The following is a 22,715-nucleotide window of genomic DNA, read 5'->3' as shown; positions in this document are numbered from 1 at the left end:
CCTGTCTCATGAAACAAGTAAACTTCTTTGAAAGGCTGTGGATAGTAGTCACTCTGTGCACACTTCATATCTTCACCTGGCCAAGGTTTTTGATGCTATCCCTTAAGCTGTTATTATTAAAATCTGAGACAAACTTAATGTAAACCCCTTTATCATCTGCTGGATTGCAAATTGGATATCCAACAGATCTCGAGTAGTGATATATGCTGGTACCCATGTCAGTGCTAGCTAGGCCATCTCCTGTTTGGAGTTTATTTTGTAGACATCCAAGCCAAGATCACAGACATGTGGTTGATCAAGTTTGCTGATGACTACAAGCTGACCACTATTATCTACTCAACCACTGATACTAAACTACTCCAAAAAGGGCTAGAATGTGCACATTCCTGATATACTCAAAACAGTATCAAACTAAATGCAAAAAAGTACAGCATACTAGCTTTTGGCACAGAAGCCACCACTATCTCATATGTTATAAATAATACTCCTCCTCTAATACATATGGCTTTAAGAGACCTGGGGACCAGCTGACATGATGATTAAGGTCTCAGCCTCCCATGCACAAGGTATAAGGTTTGAGCCTGACCTCCAGGCAATTCCTCCACGGAGCTTGCATGTTATCCCTGTGTCTCTGTGGTGTTCCTTCCAAAAATACGTTGAGTGTTTCTTCCTCAAACTCACTCCAGAATGGAGTCATAGGCAACTGCACATACTCTAGCTAGTGGCAGTAGGGGGAAGGGTTGTATATACCAACTGCTTTGGGCATCAACTGTGGTGTACAGTATCCTATAGACTGGAATAACCAGGATCACAGACTGTGCAATGTGTGAGGGCTAGCCACATGATGGCATAAATATTGGCTCTAGTAGGTTTAGTTGAGTTGACTAATGTTGCCAAAAATGGGCATGGGTATTTGTGATGATAAGTGGGTTGAGGATCCGATCTACTCCAACCAAGGCCAGGAACCCATGCTAATGGCTGGAAGGATGTATGTGCCCCTATTGGCCAGTGTGTGCCTGCCATAAAGCCCAACAGCCTTGGGTCAGTAAGCTACTGGCCAGCTGACATCCAGTCACCCAGCTTGGGTTGCCTTAGATATTTCTGTTGAGCAAAAGCTGCACATAAAACCGATAAAAGTGCCAAAAATTAAGTAAGGATTATGTTTAGTATAAGTTCACTGACCAGAAGCAGCTTGACAGTGGATGACAAGATGGTAATTGGAAAACTGTGCATCATCTGTATCCAGGAAAGAAGATGGAGCAGTGAATCAGTCATTTGGTGAGGGATTCAGAGTCCACTACTCAAGAGGAGGATAGACTAGAAATGATGTGGGAATTGTAGTGAGGGAGACGATTCAGATGGTGGCTAACACATGGTTCAGCAAGAGAGTCAGTTACAAGATCACATAAAGAGTAGCCAACATGCAACTTAGATGAACTTCCTCATAGAAAAGAAAGGACATTGGGGTAGAATCAGTGACTGCAAAGTCATGCCCAGTGAGGCAGTCAGTCTACAATATAAAGCACTGGTTGCCACAATCAGCTGCATGCAGTGGTCAGAGAAGGCTCTAAAGTAAATGGAGACTAGGCTTAAGACCTGGAAGTTGGCTGAAGAGAAAACACAAGAGTTCATGGAGTGACTGGGGGCTCTAGAACCTCAAGAATTGGAGGAAGCAGGTTGAGTTGCAGAAGAATGGTAATGCTTCAATACATGTGCGAGGACTATAGAACAGATATACGGCCAAGGCAGGTATGAAAATAAGGTCCATAAAGAAAGCTGATGGTGGACTGTAGACATCCAGGAAGTTATCAAAAGAAAGAAGGAGTGTAGGGAAAAAGTGGGAGATAGAAAAGATGGACCAGGCTAAGAAGAAATACCAGTTGGCTAACACAAATGCTAGTAGAGGAGTTGCAATAGAAAAGGGCAAGGTATCAGAGGCACTCTACCACCTTCTGGAGATTGACTTATTAGATGGCAAAAAGAAAATGTTTCAGGCTGCAAAGCAAAAGCAGAAAGATAAAAGAAGATGGTCAGACACCCTTCATAAGGCATTCCAGCAACAAACTGCTCATCAGTCCACAAGGCATCAAAGGTATATGGAAGGAGTTACTTCCAGCAGCTTGTAAATAAAGAAAAACCGACAGAAGCTATACTGTCCTTAACACAACCTATGATGAAGGAAGACTCCACCTTTGAAGAAGTAATAACAGCACTTTGCAAAATGAAGTCAGAGAAAGCAGTAGATTCAGATGAGGTCACGGCAGAGATGATCAAGACGGGTGAGATATGGAAGAAAGTGTTCCTGAAGGTTGCCAAAGCAGTATAGACAAGGAGGTGTATCCCAGATGACAGTGAACAAGACGAAGGGGGACATCCACAACTGGTGGCAATACAGAGGTATCAAACTCCCATCACACTGCATGAAAGTTCGGGAGAAGGTGACTGATAAACGAATATGCAGAGTGGTAAAAAGTAAGATGAAAATTGAGCAGTTTTGATTCATATCAGGATGCAGCACAACTGACCCAGTGTTTCCAGTAAGAGAGATAGTTAAGAAAAAGCTAGAGAAGAGGAAAGAATCTAACTGGGCCTTCCTCGACTTAGAGAAAGAACATGACAAGGTCTGAGAAATCTGGTTTAGGCAATCCTGTGGTGGTTTGAAGTCCCAGATACATTGGTAGAATTAATGCAGGCTGTGTACAAGGACCCAATGACTCAAGTAGGGACAGTGTTAAGTCTCACAGAGGGGTTCCCAGTGGGAGTGGGTGTGCATCAAGGTTTAGCTCTGAGCCCACGGCTGTTCATATTTGGTGATGGACTACATTAATAAAAAGGACGGAGGGGACAGGTCAACAAAATTGTTGTGTGCAGACATTGTGGCATTACAGGCAAACTCTGAGCAAGAACTTCAGCAAAGGAGAGGGAAATAGAAATCAAAACTGAAGGCACATGGGATGAAACTGAGTACAGATAAGACAGTTGTAATGGCAGCAAATGGCAGAATCAAAATAAGCTGAGAATTGAGATAACAGGGAAGATAATGGAACAAGTTAACAGCTTCAAGTATCTGGAAGGGATGGTTGAGGAGAAGGAAAGTAAATGAGTAGGTCAAAGGTAGAATCTGAAAGACTGTCACCAACTGCCACATTGTGTCAGGTACTGTATGACAGAAGAATGCCAAAGAATCTGAAAAGTAAGCTGTACAAAAGAGTGGTGCAACCAGTGCTACTGTATGGTACAGAAACCTGTGCCAGAAAGGCAGAACCATTGAGGAAGATAGCAGTGATGGAGATGAAGTGCCTGAGATGCATGACAGGATACATGTTGTGGAAAAATTGATGAAATGAGGACATCAGAGCACAAGTCAAAGTAACTCCAAATGCAGACAAGGTGAAAGAGAACAGATTATGGTGATTCAGGCACATGTGACGAAAAGACAAAGACAATCTGGTGAAAAAGATTTAGGGCAGACAGGAAGAAGGCAAGAGTAAATGAGGGTGCCCAACAATGAGATGGATGGGTTGTGCGAGAGAAGACCTGCAACAGTCAGCCATGACTGCCAAAGCAGGTAGGAGAATAGCACTGAACTAAGAGAGAGAGAGATGTTAACAGTTGGCATGACACATTGACGTCATGCAGAAAATGGGAAAAAGATTGATGATGATGATGATGATGATGATGATGATGATGATGATGATGATACTCTGTAACTTATGTGGGCATGTCTCTCTTATTCCATCATCATGTTTTCACCATGGTCAGGAAATCAATCTGGACAAGTTAATTTCAAAGGGAATACCTTTAAGATCCAAACAAATCATCTTACCACTATACTCTTACCTTGTCAGGCACATCACTGAAAACAATGACCCATTTGGTATGTACAAATCCAAGCATATCACTCAGTTGGAAAGAACCAATTTTTATCCCAATAAATTAAAGGCCTTAAATTCTTTGACTGTCACAGTAGATTAGTATAACTCTCCATGTGCTCAGTAGTCTACTGGCTGCTCCAAGGTGATCTGAGTTGCTTTTAGAGCCATGAAAGTCCCATTCCTGGTTACACCAACAACAAAACATGACTTGCTGGAGGGATAGGTTCCTAACTCAGCAAATTCCCAGCCAATGGAATAAGTTACCACTTCAGGTCAAGCAAAGTACTGCTTTGTCTATCATTAAGGATAGTTTTCATTACTGGATGTGTAGACACAAATTTACATCAGAGTGTCATCTATGGTCTTGCTTGATTTGGGATGTGTTCACTGTTAAGTACTTGAAAAGAGTGGCAAGATCTTTTAAGTGTGTCTACTTTAAGGTGCATCTGTCCAGGCATAGTATGGTCCCTATTATTGGTTGCCTAGTGCAGGTTCTATGTTCCCATGTACTGGAACCTTGCTAAACAATTTGGATTTTTTATTGTTAATGAAATTCCCTTATTTGTTATAAATGATACATCTTAAACAACAGATGAAGTATATACTACAGGTCTTTAAAAGTTTTCATCAAGTAATCTGAGACTCTGTCTTTGCTGGAGAAAAAAAAAAGATCTGTTTCTGCAAACATCGTAATACAGATTTTAGTGCGTAAATCTTTACTTTTCATTCCACAGTTTCTATGTACAAGCATTGATGCTTTATCTTATCTATATGACTCTTCTGTGTAGCTTTATAATTGTTTGTGTTCTCCACTTTCATTTCTACTTGTTTCACATTTGTATGCAAACATTTCGTAAGCCTATTTGTTATATTAAATTACTTTTGTTGCCTTGTCAGTACAGCCCAGACTGAGTCTGAAAGAGACCTATTGGGGTCAGCTCTGTTATATGGCTATAAATTCATATAGATAAACAAATACGATTGTACTAATTTAATCTTATTTTATACAGCAAGTGTTTTCAATTAGGAATGCATGTTTTATTTATTTATTTATTTATTCTAATTTCCTCAGGTGAAGGAATGGCTGTGCTTGAACTGCCAGACCCAGAGGCTTCTTGCAGGAAGTTTAGGAGATGCGCCACTTCCAGGAGCTGTGTCATCTCCGAAAGCCCAGACAGCAGCATCTCCACGACACCAAGTAGGTGTAAGCCCCCAGCACAAACAGCAGCAACAGCACCACCACCAACAGCAAGGAATGGCCCAACAACATGAATTGTCACATGGTCAGGAGTCACGTGTCTCAAAATCTCATAGTTCACAGTTTTCTCCTGCAAAGCAACCAGAGAGCATAACACTCAGCAAGCTTCAAGGTCTGCAGATGTATGGAGATTACAGAGAAGAGCAACAGCAGCAGAGTTCAAAGCAGACTGTGCAGCAACAGGCAAAACATGGCTCACGACATATAAGTCATGTTACTTCACATGAGAAACCAACTGAGATTATTTCTGAAATGGACATCAAGCAGATATCTGAAACTGCCAAAACGCAGCAGCCAGAGGTAAGACAGAGATGTGCTACACAAATGCAAATGGCTCAACAGCATTCAGGTATTAATAACTATAATGTCTTTGTTTGCTGAAGCAAGTTACCTGCATATTATCTTTGCATTTGGTGAAACCATCAGATTCTTACATTCCATCATGTTTGTTAAAACAGCTACACTTCTGTTGCAATTCAAGGTCAGGGTAGCTTTTATTGATTTAAAAGGAAATAGCAACTGTTTCCAAAATATAAGTGCAGGGCTGGTCTTTGTTTAATTTCTTTGAAACATTTTCTACAGTTTATTGCCATACATATGAGATTAGAACAGACTGTCACTGTGTAAACCAAATTGTCATTATATAAGCCATTATCCCGGACTATCCCGGTTAACAAATGTAAAATAAATAAATAAATTTCCTTGCCCTGACATCCTTCCAACATTGAGAACAATCAAATACAACTAGTTGTTGTCCAACAGGTGATATCATAGGATCAGAGGATCACAGGAGATTACTAGGCTATCAACCAGGAAGTCATTTTAAGCCTAGCCATTTCAGTCTAATGTAATACCATAGAAGTGCTAGTTAGTACCCAAGATTGAATTTAGTGGTGACTGCCCATGTCCAGGAGGATTGTGGGTGCTATCCCCAGTAAGAATTTATGGTGCCACATCCAGTCGTCCAGGTTCCTCTTGAACAGTGTCATAGAGGTGCTCTGTTTCACATGAATTAGTAGCCTGTTCCAAAGATGTAGCAGTCGCTGGGAGATAAATCTGTCCCTCCAGTATATCCTATTTAAGTTACAGGCCATATTAAAGTCCCTGGAATGGGTAGCTGTAGCTCCATTTGATTTGCAGATATGCAGCAAGTTCACTGGATCTGAGTCTTGCATTGCTGTGTAAGCCAGGCATAAGTCTCCCCTAAGAAGTCTATACAATACGGAGTATAGTGACAGGGACTTTAGTCAGTCTGTGTAAGACACATGCTGGAGCCCCTTGATCTTCTTTGTTAAAAACTTCTGAGGTCTCTCTAATTGCTGCAAGTGCTTATTACTGTACACGTTGAATGGGGGGTTATACTCAATTATGGCCCGGATAAGTGCCGAGTGTAGGGGGTTATAACTTCTTTTGCTCTTAAGTTGATGCCTTCACTAATCTAGTGTGCTACATGGAAAGCTTTCCTTTCTATGGTAGACACATGGTGATTGAAGTTAAGGTTGCAGACATCCAGTGATCCCAAGTCCCTTACCACTTCATGGGTACTTAGGATATTGTTGTTGATTTGACAGTGTGAAGGGACATTGTTTGTGCCGAAGGGAATGCATATTCTTTGCATTCAGTTTGAGACCATGACTAATACACCAGTCATTGGTATGCGTGGGACCCTCATGGAGTATACTGACATCATTTGGAGATTCAGTGACTGCACCTAGTTTGCAGTCTTCTGCAAACTTGGTCAGCCACAACCCCTTAGCTTTGACCTGAACTTCTGAGAAGTATATACCAAACAGTAAGGGGCTTTGCACTGACCACTGTGGCACCCTGCTGGTAACAGGTCTGCTGGTTGATGTGGAATCACCCACTTTGATAGTGTGTGTCTGGTTTGTAAGCCAGTTGACAACCCATCTTACAACAAAGGGGTTTACATTCAGTTTGCTAAGTTTATTGGTAATGTCTGAATTTGGGATTGTGTTGAAAACCTTTGCCAAGTCAAGGTATGCTGTATGCACAGATCTGCCCTCATCAATAGACTTGGTCACACTTTCAAAGAAATCCATCACATTTAACAGGCAGGATCTGCCCTTTGCGAAGCCGAATTGGGTAGGATTCAGGGTTTGGAGGTCACCTATGTCTTTATTTATGAGGTCTATAATGAATCATTCCATGGCCTTACAGATGAGCCTGGTCAGGTTTATGGGTCTGTAATTCCCTGGGTCTGTTGCTAGGCCACCTTTGTGGAGGGGAATAACTGTAGCTGTTCTCCATTCCCACAGGAACAAAGCCTGTGGTTAGGCTATGATTGAAAAGGGTCCTTAGTGGTGATGCTAGTTTATGTTTTAGCCTGTTTAGAAGGCACCATGGGATTTCGTCTGGTCCCATAGAGGCTGTATTTTCTGCCTTTGACATGGCTTTGAGGACCTGCCCTTCAGATATGTGTGTGTGGGGGGGGGGGTTGGGGGAGGGTTTGTTGTAAGTTAGGAGGGGACAAGGGAGTGATAATTTAACCAAACCAATCCACTAGCAGGTTTACTATCTCTCCAGGGTCAATGTGTGTGATATCACTTGCTACTAGTTCAGCACATGTTTGAGTCCTACACTTTAGGTTACGTACATAGCTGTAAAAGGCCTTATGGTTATCCTTGGCAGTATTTGCTAGGTTTCTCTCAAAGGACCTCTTGGAAGATTTGACAAGTTGTCTTATTTAGCAAAACAGGTCCAAAAAATACATTTACTGGGCATCCAAACCAGACTGAATAAACACCAAATGGGATTTCCAGAAAACAAGTAGTAGTCACACCATAAGCTCAACACTTGAAACGAAAACAAGATAACAAGATGAACATATACAAAAATTTAATAAAAGTTAAGCACTTTCTTCCCCTGTTGATACGGAGACTCACGTTTCAAGTGTTGAGCTTATGGTGTGACTACTACTCGTTTTTTGGACATCCCATAAGTTGTCTTATTTGCCTGTTGAGATTGAGGAGGGTGCTATCCCATTGTTGGGGCCTTACCTTTCTTTACTTGGACAGCAGCTTTTTGAGTTTATTGTAGAGTTTGTTGATGCTGGATATCCACCATGGCAGCTTGTTTTTTCTTGGGGCTCTGGCTTTGATTTTTTCTGGTACAGCGGAGTTTATACAGCGGACTTTATACACTTATGCAAGTGATTGTACAGGGCTTTAGTGTAAGCTTCAGCTTAGTTACCACTTCCAACTCTGGGTGGAGCTTGAAATGCATTTACACCTTCACCTAGGAGGATATACTTTGCCTTGGTGAAGTTTTTTAGTCTGCTTTCACCTTTTGTGAGTTCTGGTGTTAGTGTCTGGTGTATATGTTACATAATCTATTAGCCTACACTCTCATGAAGACTGCCACAGCATTTCTATAGCCCAGATAGATCCCCTGCTTCCAGATAGTTATTAAGCTAGTACATTCCTCACAGAGGACTCAATAAACCTGCGCTCAATGCTTACTCAAAAATCCAAAAATTATAACATTAACTACATATACTCTGTATATGTTTCTAAACTGTGAATCTCTCTCCTAACAAACATTAGAAATATCCCATCTCATTTCATGTACAATTTAAAATCTTATTTAAAAGGTGTATGTTAAAACAGTTCTGTCCTTGCAAAAATACCATTAACAACTCCTTTCCTTATGCAACCATAGCAAATATTTTTTTTGGAAAATCATCATGTTTTCCTGTTTACAGCTCTCACGTGAATAACTGCTTGGATAATGTATGCATATTCCTCATCTGCTGTCTGTACCCTCAAACTTCAATGTATACATAAGCATTTAAATAATACTTTATTAAGGGATGGGGTTTGTGGTATCATTGCTGTGCAAATAATATAGAGCTTTACCTTGCAGACAATTTCAACTTTATCCATTACTGCTTAACGGATAGCTTGCTGGAACTTGGCACATCCACGACTGAGTTCATACTTATTCATGCTACCCTTAGAAACTTATCAGCACTGCCTTTGCCTGCTGATGTAATCACCAGAGGTGTAAGTTAAACTTTGGCTGAATAGTGCCCATGGATATGATACCTGATGACTGGCTGACTATTTGGCAGCTGGTTTTCACAAATGGTATTTTTTCTGTTATTATCCTTGGGATATCATTCAATTTAAGCAGATTTATTTATATATATATATATATATATATATATATATATGTATACACACACACACACACACACACACACACACACACACACACACACACACACACACACACACACACATATATATATATATATATGTATATAAAATGAAAAGCTGCTAGCGGTGCCAATAACTAGTCCCCAAAACACGATGTAGGAAGATTTTAATGAACAAAACACAGAAAATAAACAATAATAGTTAAGCGCTTTCATCAAAATGACTTCATCAGAACAAGTAACTATTACAAAAGTTCTCATTTTATACAATTTCTAGTAAATCATATGACCCAACCAATTAAAATTAAAAAAAACAGTCATAACATTTCATATAGAAGGCTGTGGAATATAAAACTATATAATACAATAATACAGATATATAAGTTAATAATTCTGACTACATTAAAAGTGTGTATGACTGAATTGTGTAAAAACTAAAGACAGGTAGATTTTAGAGGGGGGGATTGGAAAAATAAATTAATGAGGGCCGAAACTAAATGACAACTTAGGTTAAATGGTGCTGAATATCCAGGGTTAAATGATGCTATCAGTATCAAACCAGAATTAAAGTTTAGGGCTTGTAAATTATGACACAACAACCCCTCAGGTTTCTTTAGTTTTTACACAATTCAGTTGTACACACTTTTAATGTAGTCAGAATTATTAACTTATATATCTGTATTATTGTATTATATAGTTTTATATTCCACAGCCTTCTATATGAAATGTTATGACTGTTTTTTTTAAATTTTAATTGGTTGGGTCATATGATTTACTAGGAACTGTATAAAATGAGAACTTTTGTAATAGTTACTTGTTCTGACGAAGTCATTTTGACGAAAGCGCTTAACTATTATTGTTTATTTTCTGTGTTTTGTTCATTAAAATCTTCCTACATCATGTTTTGGGGACTAGTTATTGGCACCGCTAGCAGCTTTTAGTTTTATGGTTGTTGTGCTGCTTTTGGCACCATTTTCTTTTTCTAAGTGTTTTCGGGTGCACTGGTTGCCTACTAGACTCATCTTTACAACATGGACAGCAATGAGCTTTCACCAGTATTCGAGGAGGAAATAGACTCTCCTTCCTTTCCCTGTGGACAACAAACTGGCGTCAACAGCGAGAATTTATTTCAGCTGATCATGTCTTTGACGGAAAAGGTTACCGAGCTTCAGGGTGCAGTTCAACGATTGCAAAACAGTAACCTTGTATGTACGAACACTTTCGGTACAAACCTGGGGAACATTAGAGAGGTTACACTTCCGGTGTCCTGAGGAATGTCAGCGACTGGGACTGTGTCACGCTGTAAAGAAATTGGGTTACAAGGAGCTGGCGTTTGTGGGATGAACAATATGGAAAGTCGATCAGCTACCAATGTTACTAACAGTTCTGAAACTAGAACTAATACTAGTAATTTTATTCCCGCACTTGATCACTTAAAAGATTGGTCCAAAAGAGAACACTCGTTTTTTGGTAACAACAGTAACCCGATGGACAAAAACAGCATGGATAGTAGGTTAGTGACTCTTGAAACGAAAATGCACAAAATCCGAGCACTACAATGTGATAATTCATATCTAAGAGAATGTATTAACAATAAACGGGTCCCTAAGGGCCTTCGCATGTTTAAATTTCCGAATGGGTTAAAAAAGGGTGACCCAGAATGTGAAGAGCTCATTCAAATGTTTGACCGACATGGGGTAGAACTGATGGATTTCATTGTGAACATTAATAACAAAAAGATTAATGAATTTTTAAAGGATGTTGATGAAATTAATAGGGCTGTGGTAGATGATGCACATTTTAACCAGTATTCTTTTAGGTATAACATTATTTTTGATAAAGTTGAGAATGAATTAAACAGTAATATTTTTAGGAAAAAGAAGAAATTATCGAGGGATGAATTTGAATACAAAAATGGTTTGGCTTACCCTTTCCCCAAAGCGTATCTGGGGGTGGATTCGACTAAGGGTAATACAACAGCCCCATCCCAACTTATTAATGAAAATGCAAACTTCAACAGGTTTAATAGTGATGGGAACAAATATGACACTGAATTCCCACCCCTGAGAAGATCCGAAAGGATTTTTAACAGAAATCAGGTTAGACAAGAACATGATTTTTTAGGATCTCGGGGGGAAGGGGAAGCGAGACCCAAATACAGAAACTCCTCCTACATGAGGAAGAACAGTTACCAGTAGTTTATGATAACAAAGACAATCAAGATGTGAACAACGATGATGGAATCATTGAATGTGATAATATTGTTTTTTTGTATAAAGGTTTCAAGATTTTTAATTATGCAGAATTTCCCATTTGTAAGGACCTTTTCCACTTGCTAATGAAGGGAATGAAATTTGTGCCTTCTAATAGAGATGAAATCAGCAAACCTTTAACTGACTTCAAGATTTTTGTTAGAAAAATGAATTTAGAATGTTTAAACAGAGATAAAGCAAGTATTGACAACAGAAGGAATTCTGTTATTTATAAAAAAGTTGTTGGAACCCCTCCCCTTTTACCCATTTTGCATTCCCTTGAAAAAGTTACTGGGCAGGAGATTTTTAAGACCCTACAGACACACATCTATAGGAAACACAATTTGACCCCGGCTGAGAAAAAGTTACTTTTCGAGTTAAGGGACAACCGGAATGTTAGATTTATGAAACCGGACAAGGGTGGGGGTATGGCTATTGCAAATTTGGTTGAGTACAAAAATAAAATCACCAATATGTTGAATGACAATACAAAATATGAAATTGTCTCTAGGAATGAAATTCACATAAGCTATAAAAAGATAAAAATTTTTTTGGAGGACTCCCTATTGCAAGGTGTCATTAATGAATAGGTTTTCAATTTTCTACATGTGGAGCATCCTGTTATACCTATTTGTTTTGGTATTCCCAAAACTCACAAAAATTTAAAAGACCCTCCATATAGACTTATTATTTCAGGGCACAACAGCATTGCTTATTCCTTGGGGGGTTTTATTCATAGAATGGTCAAACATGCTTTGGCCCCATTGGAGTATGTACTCCTTGATTCTTGGGATTTTTTAAGGAGAATTAAGAATGAATTTTTTAACAAAGATATTTACGTTTCCACTATTGATGTAGTTGATCTTTTTACCTCTATTCCCCATGAGGCAGGACTACAATTTTTCAATGATGTTTTGGTTAGCAAAACAAATTTGAGTGGTAGTTTGATCAACTTTATCACAGAATTAATGGAATTAGTGTTGAAAAATATTTTTTTTACTTTCGAGGGGGAATTTTATAAACAGGTCCAAGGAGTAGCCATGGGCAACAGTTGTGCCCCCATTTTTGCTAATTTAGTTTTATATGGGTGGGAGAATCAGTTTATTTTCACTTCTAGTTACAGAAATGAATGGCACCTTTATTTAAGGTTTCTAGATGATTTATTTATTTTGTGGAAGAAGGATACATTTTTTGAATCATTTCTCAACTATATTAATACTATATGTGATTATTTTAAATTTACGGGAAAAGGTAATTGTAAAGAAATCAGTTTTCTTGATGTAAAAATATTTAAGGATGATACTAACCACTCATTCCAATCCAAGGTTCATAGGAAATCTACTTTTTCCAATGACTACCTTGAATTTTCAAGCAACTCCCCACCCCCCCCCCATATAAAGAGAAATATAGTTAAGGAGCAAATGGTCAGGGTTGTAAGGATGTGTTCTAACAGGACACTGGTAGAGGAAGAGACTAAACTAGTTATGGATATGTTTTTGCATAGGGAATACCCATTAGATTTTGTAGAGAACATTAGGGATCAAGTGATGAATGATTGGAATGATAGATATAAACCATTATTAGGGGCTGATGTAGAAACCACAAATGTCAACCAAAGTGAACAAAAGGATTTTTCCCAAGCCATGGTTATTACATATGGTGAAACATCAAACGAGGTAAAAACGATTATTAAAAATAACCGGGCAGTGTTCAAGGGAAATAGAGACCTCTTTAATGTAATAGGCCCAGAACCTTTATTTACCTATAGAGTTGGTAGTAACTTGAAAAATATTTTGGAAAACAAACCTAATGTGAAAAGTAGGAAGAAAGGTACCCATAAATGTGGTTCCTGTGACTATTGTGGGTACATTAGTGAAAATCCCAGGGTTAGTTTAGGTCCTTATGGCATTGATGTCAATTTTGTAGCTGGTTCATGTGCCACTACAGGTGTTGTCTATCTTGCTAGTTGTAATTCCTGTTCTTGTTATTATATTGGCAAGACGGAAAGGAAATTAAATCGTAGGATATATGAACATTGCTACAGCATTATCAGGAAGGATGAAAAGAATGCCTTATTTAAACACATCCAAGAGAATCCACTCCATAGTTTTAAATTTGGTATATTGGAAGTTGTACAGGTAGATTTTAGAGGGGGGGGGGTTGGAAAAATAAATTAATGAGGGCCGAAACTAAATGGCAACTTAGGTTAAATGGTGCTGAATATCCAGGGTTAAATGATGCTATCAGTATCAAACCAGAATTAAAGTTTAGGGCTTGTAAATTATGACACAACAACCCCTCAGATTTCTTTAGTTTTTACACAATTCAGTTGTACACACTTTTAATGTAGTCAAAATTATTAACTTATATATCTGTATTATTGTATTATATAGTTTTATATTCCACAGCCTTCTATATGAAATGTTATGACTGTTTTTTTAAATTTTAATTGGTTGGGTCATATGATTTACTAGGAACTGTATAAAATGAAAACTTTTGTAATAGTTACTTGTTCTGATGAAGTCATTTTGACAAAAGCGCTTAACTATTATTGTTTATTTTCTGTGTTTTGTTCATTAAAATCTCCCTACATCGTGTTTTGGGGACTAGTTATTGGCACTGCTAGCAGCTTTTCATTTTATGGTTGTTGTGCTGCTTTTGGCACTGTTTTCTTTATATATATATATATATATATATATATATATATATATATATATATATATTAGCATTTATTTACCAGGAAAGTCCTACAGGGCCAAGAAGAACCCATTTTCAGTGGAGGGAGCAAAGGTCCACAAAAGCAGTTAGTATAAAATTACATAATGTTGGAACAGTTTGTATTAACAAAAAGCATAGTCATAACAGGCAGTGTAGATGCAATAAAATACATTATGAAACTGTAGTTGATACAGAGAAATAATATAAAAACACAAGGCATTGAAGTAAATCCAAGGTACATATTTTAGTACACTGTAATGTGAGTGCACATTCTAGAGTGCACTCTATTGTGAGTGTAAAAATTGAGTAATATAGGTAGAATAACTACCTAAAGGTATAGCCATTAGAAGTAGGGAGACAAGCGTGACTCGTGTCAAGAAGGAATAGAAGTCAAGTTTGCAGAGGCTGGAAGTAGAGAAAAAAGGTGATATGATGTAAGGAATAGGAGTCAAGTCTTAGAAAGATGGAAGTTAGAGCATCTATAGTGCAAGACAGTGGAAAGATGCTGCTTCAGAGATATTTTGAAGGAGGAGATGTTACTGGTAGTCCTAATAGCTAATGGGAGTGCATTCCGTAGTTTGGCGATAGAGAAATAGTAGAGCATTTGACCTGCTGGAAGTTTTGGTTTGTCAACTTGCAGGAGAAATTGGTTTTTAGATCTGAGTGATCTCTGTGGGTGGTGGTGAGTTAGGATTGCAGATAGGGCTGGGCAATCTGAGGGACTGTAAATAATTTTGCATGCTGTGGTTAACTACAGGTACGTTAGGTAATATGAGAGTTTGAGCCAATTGAGTGGCTGTAAGGAAGAGCAGTGATGGGATGAATATGCGGCATTGGTTGCGAATTTGACACCTTTTTTGTAACAGGACTCAAGCTTATTTTTTAGGGATAACTGTATATTGATGAGGAGTGGGGGCAGCATATAGGAGTGAGGGGGGGAGGAGGAAGGTATGGGCAATAGTTTGTTTGGTAGAGCAGTTAAGAAAATGTTTATGTCTGTAGAGGAATCCTAGTTTTTGGTTTGTCTTTTTGAAAGAAGTATGGACAAGGAGATCAGAAGTAAGGTTTTCTTCTAAGATGACTCCCAATAGTTTTGTATGAAGTATTACTTCTATGGTGGTCTTGTTTTGAGAGTGTATGATGAATTCTGTCTTATTTATGGAGGTACTTATCATGGGGGTGAATAGCAGCAGTTTTTATGGGGTGGGGATATAGAGAAAGGTGGTTATATGTCACCACATTTCAGTGGAGCTGAAAGCATTCTGGGTGGTATGCCGAAGTTTAGTAATAGACTTAGCAATGATTATTATGGCAGAGTCATCCATTAATAAGATTAGGGTGGAAGTCATTGATGAAAACACTAAAGAGTAGAGGACCTAATATAGAACCTTGAGGGACACCTGTGGATGTTTCAAGGAAAGGAGAGAAAGAGTTTTCCCATTCGGTAGATTGTTGTCTATTATTTAGTTTAGAGAGTTTGGTGAGTAGCAGAGTGTGGGAAATAGTATTGAAGGCTTTAGCGAGGTCAAGACAGAGTGAAGATATGATTTTTCCAATATCTGGAGCTCGAGTGACTGTATCCAAGACGTTTACTATCAAAATGTCGAGGAGGCTTTCCTCGACCATTCACCACATCGACCCGGAACAACAAAATAAAATCCAGACACATGCTTAGAATGTTGATTCCTTCAAAGGAAAGAATCGACATTCGGCCACTCACCATCCTAAAAAAAGTCTGCTATGAGGCGGAAAATGTCTTACCATTTTACAGGGGGGCAACCCCCCATGCACCCCCTGCTACTTATATATTCTAACTTATATAACATATATATTCTAACTAGAAGATCGCACTACAGTGAGGAAACGGGTAATTTTCCCGATCCCTACTGTACTTTGATGCCCTTCAAAATACAGACAGTCCAAACTACCAACACAATCTCCTTATCAACTTTTCACAGTCGAAAGGAATTATGTTTGTAGTTTTGCCTCTCTGCCGCCACGTGTTTGTCCTTCCAACTGTCAAGGAAAGCCACCTCAACATTTTGATTGTAAGCCTTTCCAGGAATGATATGAGTGCCATGCTGTGGCCTGGCCTGAAGCCATGTTGTGTAGGGGAAAGAAGCTGATTTTGAAGTAGATATCTGAGAAGTTGATTATGGATGCATTTCTCCAAGATTTTAGAAAGAGGGGAGGGAATAGCAATAGGTCTAAAGTTTGAAATATTGGTGTCTTTTCCATTTTTATGAAGGGGTAGAATGTAAGATTTTTTCTAGATAGCAGGTACGTAGGCCTCCTGGATAGATCTGTTGATGAGTATACTGACAGGATAGACAATAGCTTTTGCAGACATCTGAAGGTATTCTGGGGGTAGGTTGTCATGAGAGATAGAGCATGGTTTCAGTTTGATAAGCCTTTTTTATAGTAGCAGTGGGTATAGGAGAGAAAGAAAAGGTGGGTGGGGGAGATGGTAATATTTTGTGGGGTGGGCTTTGGTGGGCAGGAGTTAATGTCACTATTTATTTGGGAAAAGGTTGCTGTGAGGCTTGATATTGTATTGATGAAATGAGTATTGAAGAGGGAGGTTATTTCACTAGGTGTTTTGTCTGGATGTGAACAGGGGTAGATTTTGGAGCTAGGGTTTAGCAGAAATGAAATAGAGTTCCAAATTGATTCCACAAGGGCTGTTTTGAGCTTTTCATGCTTTGGTTAAATCTTGTTACTGAAGTACATGTGTGTATGAGCTGCTGACTGTCGGCTTCATCTTTCACTTCAAACATTATTTACTTGTTTTATCATAAAGAACCTTTAACAACAATAATTATAAAAAAGTAAAGTAAAACAAACAAATAAGCAAAATGAAAGTGAAACATAAAATGATTAAACACAACAAATAATTAAAGAAAACACTAGCTCTGCCACAGAAAATAAAATGCAAATTAAAATGCTTGACCGGTTAACTACAGAGTATGCAGTTAAAAGAAAAGCCCGGCAGTGTTTAGTAGCACATTTGTCAGATGCCAGTCTAGAAGGATCTATGGAAGGACGACAGTGAAGAATGCTCCTTTAGCCAGAGAGGAAATAGATTTCATGGAGCTGAGACCCAGTAGGCAAAGGAGCAAAAGTCAGAAGTTACAAGGTATAACTGTACAACCATCAGCCCCTGGGAAGCTGACTGCCCTTGATACCAGTATAGCAGTGTACACCCCTTCTTTTTTTTTATTTTCTCCAAGTCTTTTGGGTTTCTAATACCATGATGGGAATGGACCCCATTCCTAAGTCAAAGAATGATTAAAGTTTATGAAATTAGTATTGTTTCAATCTTTGATGTCAGCCAAAAGTGCTCTTCATAGCACCCGCAATGTGCCCAGTAATAACTCCTGCAATTCGTATGGAGTTACATGTATTGGTAACATCTAAATATTTGAAGAAAGCAGGATCCGGTACAATGAAGGCTGTCCAAAATAGAAAGCAAGCAGTCCACCAAAGTAGATTAACAAAAGATTTATTGTCCCAAAAATAAAAAAACAATTCCAAATCCAACACGACTAAGTTTCAAATAAAACAAAATATAAATAATTCCATATGTCAGTTGTTAAGCGCTTTCGTCTCCACATCCGGAGACTTCCTCAGAATAAATTAAAATGAATTAAATTCCCTTTTATACAAAACATGCTGAATCAATTAAATCATGAACCACTTAAATATAAAAACTAAACAGTGTAAAAATATTCTGTTTAAAAACATAAAACATAAAAGCCTTTTGCTTTTGTAAAGTCTCTTCATAATGACACCTGTGCATATACAAATAATTCATTTTTCATGTTTGTCCATTCAAAAGCAGTGCCTAACTTTGTTAAGTGAAATCTAATACTAGGAAGAGGTTTAAAATAGTATACTTGAAGAATGTGAATATGTGAACTGCGATTATAAGTATGGAAGTGTAATATATCTGTGTAACACGTGTGTGTGTAAATAATACTATTTAATTCTATATATATGAAGTATAATAACTAGAGTGAATGTGCATATACCTACACATATCACTTCCCTGTAATATTTTAACGAATCTCCAGATGAATAAGCATAATATCAGTTGATTAGTCATTAAAATTAAGCTTCAATTACAATTAAATTATGTTAAAATAATGTAACATAGAGCGTATGCTCCATAAATTTGATATGTAAATAATTGAATATTATGAACTTGTATAAATATAAATATAAATATAAACATAGGTATAAATATAAATATAAATATAAATATAAATATATGTATGTATAATTTACAATATAAAAACGTGCAGATATGAATATAAATATAGGTAAATTGAATACAAATATAAAAATATAAAAATGTAAAAACAAATTGTTCACAGTTCTAAAACCGCATTCATTCTATGCCTCCCTAGGAAGTACTACTGTAAATTTATTTCAAGAAATGTTAATTGGTGTCACAATTTAGTACTGGATGAACCTAAAAATCTCCTTATTTTCTTCCTATTATTGTCCACCCTTTATTGTTTTAGGATCCGTGGCTAGAATCTTGAGTGCTGGTGTAATGGAAACATGGTCATTTAGTCCTTTGCCACAGCTTGCATCCAGCCGTAATTGCCATATCATTTCTCTATACTCGATTTTGGTTTCCCAATCACCTCCTCTTTCAGGGTATTGCACCACCTCTAATACCCAAAACTTAAAATCAGCCTTTACGCACTTAATGGCATGTCTATATAATGCATTATTCTCATTGTGTCTATTTATATCCCGAATATGCTCATAGATCCTGTTTCTCAACAACCTCACCATTTTTCCTACATAGAAACTCTCACAGGCCGTACAAATCATTAAATATACTAAGCCCTTAGTGTAGCAACTGCTGTAGCTGCTAGCTACTAGCTTTTGGGGAATACTAGCAATCTTAACTTCTTTCTTGTTGTAAATGTAGGAGCATTGTGCACACCTGCCACATTTGTATATTCCATGTTTCCTACTAGTACCTTCGGCCTGTGTTTCTTTTCTTTCAAAAATGTTTTTAATGTTAAAATTTCTCCTAAAACTAAACCTCAATTTGTTCTTAAAAACATCTGTTTTGGTTGCAATATTTCTAAACATGTCCCAAATTTCATGTATTCCACTGTTTAACCAATTTGTACCGTAAAAATATGTGGTAGTCAGGAAAGGTGTTGGTTTCACTTCTATCTCTCTTCTCTCATCACAACTCAGATTCTGTCCACTACACCTAACATTTTCTACTTCCTGGTATTCTCTACTAAGAAGTGGCTTATATCTTGTCCCCCTTCCTGTTATCACATATTCTTTGACAGAATTGATAAGGTTAGTAGGATACCCCCTTTCCACAAAGAGGTTCTCCAAATGAATAATTTCACTCAAAAATTCAACCTCATCAGATAGCATCCTAGCCATCCTTATCATCTGTCCTTTGACTATGTTCCTTTTGAGTTGTTTTGAATGATCACTTTGATAATGTAAATATGAATTTGAGAAGTGTTCCTTTCTGTATATATTTGACTTATAGCACTTATTAGTCCTGTCCTTGGTAAGTTTAACATCCAAAAAATGTGTCTCATCAATCTCTATCTCGTAAGTAAAATTTAAAAACGAAGTTGTGCCATTAATATAACTAATAAATTCGTCAAATTTCTCCTTAGATCCTTCCCAAAAAATAAATATATTGTCCAAAAACCTAAAGTATTGTGCAATATATTGATTATATTCTGTTTTAAAAACATATTCTCTCTCCCAATATAACATTATAATATTTGCGTAAACAGGTGCGCATGCTGAACCCATAGCCACTCCTTCATTTTGGTGATATTAATCCCCTTCAAAGTAAATAAAATTATATTTCAACATCAATTCCATACTTTCTAATACATTCCTGAAGTCAGAAGGTGTGAGCCAATCCATCTCACCCAAAACTTTTTCAAACCATTCTAATCCTGCTTTTTGTGGTATAACTGTGAACAATTCTTTTACATCAATTGTGATAAAAAACATATTATCTTTAAAAACCATTTTACTTATTTTGCTTAAAAAATCCCAAGAATCTTTTAAAATATGCTTCCATCTAGAGTAAATTTCCTTAGTCATGACATCTACATATATAGCCATAGGCTGTGTCTTTGATCCCTGTGATGCGACAATGGGTCTCAAGGGGGGGGTCTCATAAGGATTTGTGTACTTTCAGAATTCCAAAGATTCCTGGAATGACAGGTTTGGCAACTTTCAAATATTTGTATAGAGCCAAGTCTATCAAACCAGTAAAAAGATTATCTTCCAAAATTAGGTCTATTTTCCTGTAAAAATTGTTAATTTCATTTTTAGTCACAATACTATAGTTTTGATCCTTGTCTAATATCTCTTTCATTTTCCTAATATACTCCCATGTCTCCATAAACACCACACCCCCTCCCTTGTGTGGCTTCATCACTCGAATACCTCTATTACTACTTAAATCATATAATATTTTTTCTTCTGTCTTATTCAAATTATACATCTTCCCTTTGTTAATTTTATAATCTGTCCTCATTTTATTAGTAACACATCTTTCAAAATTGGCTATCTCAAAATTTAGGGGTGGATTCCAAACACTATGCCTTTTAAAAGTGACCTCCTTAACCATGGTGTCCTCATTGTGTATATGCATAAGGTTGAGTTTTCTTGTGAACATTTTGACGTCCAAAATGAGCTTATCTATACTAGGTTTTCTTGCTGGAACAAAAGAAAAACCTTTTGTAAATAAATCAAAATAATTTCTGTCAACCACCAAGTCTGTGTAATTAAAAATGTTAAAATTGTTGTATGTGTGTATAACCTGTTTCACACCTTCCCTTTCCACTCTAAACTCCAAATTACTATGAACACTGTCATGGTCCAAGCTATTTAAAAATCCATTTCCCCTTCTTCCCTTACAATATTGTTAATGTTCCCCATAATCGCAGAAGCATACGGTTGCTGATGCTTGTTCCTAATCCTTTCTGATCTTCTTACTTCATCGGCTACACCCTGGGTCTGAGGTGTATCTATATCGTCATTCCTACTCAGCCTAGGAAATTCTTCCTCAAAATGTACATTTTGGTAGCCCTCCCTGTTCCAGTTGTATCTGTTGCTTTGATGGTAATTCCTACCTTGTTGATCCTGCCAGTTACTATCCCTCTGTGGTACACAGGGACGATAGATCCTTTTATTAACTGAAAGTGTCTGCATATTGTGATAGCCAGTATTGTGTTTCTGCCCTTTACCATTTTCACCAAATAAATATGCTATCCCTGTATTGTATTCATTAATATCTCTCTCAAACTTTTTTAACTTTCTATTTATATTAGTATTAGTATATGCATCTGTGTCATGCAGTACCCGATAGTAAATGTGCTTACACTCATCAACAGAAAAAAACAAATCACATTTAATTTCACTGTTTAACTTATCTATTTCACACTTAGTTTCTTCCATAATCTTAACATTGCGCTTAACCATGGCCTTTAAAACAGAAAGGCCACGCTCATTAAAAATATTGCATATTTCTTTGAAAAAACTTTGGTCATCATTGGTATTGTTTGGGAACTTATTCAGCCTAAGTCCCTTCGGAACAATGTGATCGCATATACATTTCTCAAAATACCAATTCTCTACAGATAGAGCTTTGTATTTAGATAAAAGCTTTTTAAACAATTTACATTTGTCTTTAAATGTGTAGCCATTAGATTGTTCCTTAGTTCTTGGCTGTTCTTTCTCCCTAGTGCTGCAAAACGATCTGTCCAGCCATGTATGAAAATCCATATCCTTATATTTATCCCAGTATCGTTTGTCCATGCATTGGTTCTCGCTACCATCTGGTAAATTGTTGAAATCAGTTCCGTTGTATCTTCTAAAGCTGGCGTTGCCTCTCATATCACGCCTTTCCCATATCTGTTGGCCGTTAACCTCGGTAGTATTGCGATTGCTCCTGGGGTCCTTTGGGCTGCTCTGCGCACATGGTATGCCGCTGCTGGTGCCTGCCTGTGTAGCTTCAGCTTGAGAATGGGTCTGAATAACCTGCAAAAGTTCATTTAGCATACTGCTACCATCCATCTTAGTTCGTAGAGTTTGTCAGTTGTTATCCAGGACTCCTCGCCACCGGAAACCAGGGTAAAACAACTAGTAACCACACCAAAAGGTTCAGTATCCAAACAATTTGAAGAAAGCAGGATCCGGTACAATGAAGGCTGTCCAAAAAATCTGAATAAATATGATTGTAGATTATTTTTTATAAGACCTGTTGCTCCTACTACTATTGGAACTGCCTGGGTATCCTTCTTCCACATTGCCCTCATTTCTGCCTGCAAATCATGGTATTTTATGACTTTGTGTATCTCTGTAGATAAGACACTATAGTCACTGGGTGTAACAATTTCACTGATCAATGCTACTTTTGT

The 22,715-nt window shown here is 37.5% G+C and overlaps 1 protein-coding gene across 1 annotated transcript in view; it reads left to right on the top strand.

Moving 5' to 3' along the window:
* BSN (bassoon presynaptic cytomatrix protein) overlaps positions 1-22,715 on the top strand; it is a 2,988,702-nt gene that overhangs the window by 1,611,365 nt on the left and 1,354,622 nt on the right. The window contains exon 4 of the mRNA XM_044076415.1: positions 4,948-5,433. Within this exon, the coding sequence (XP_043932350.1) occupies positions 4,948-5,433 (486 nt within the window). The remainder of the gene's footprint in view (positions 1-4,947; positions 5,434-22,715) is intronic.

The sequence above is a fragment of the Protopterus annectens genome, chromosome 7.part0 (assembly GCF_019279795.1).
Source record: "Protopterus annectens isolate FY-2018-M chromosome 7.part0, PAN1.0, whole genome shotgun sequence".
Classification (NCBI taxonomy): domain Eukaryota; kingdom Metazoa; phylum Chordata; order Ceratodontiformes; family Protopteridae; genus Protopterus; species Protopterus annectens.
Note: the sequence above shows the minus strand (reverse complement) of the source record. Positions and strands in the feature narration are given on the sequence as shown.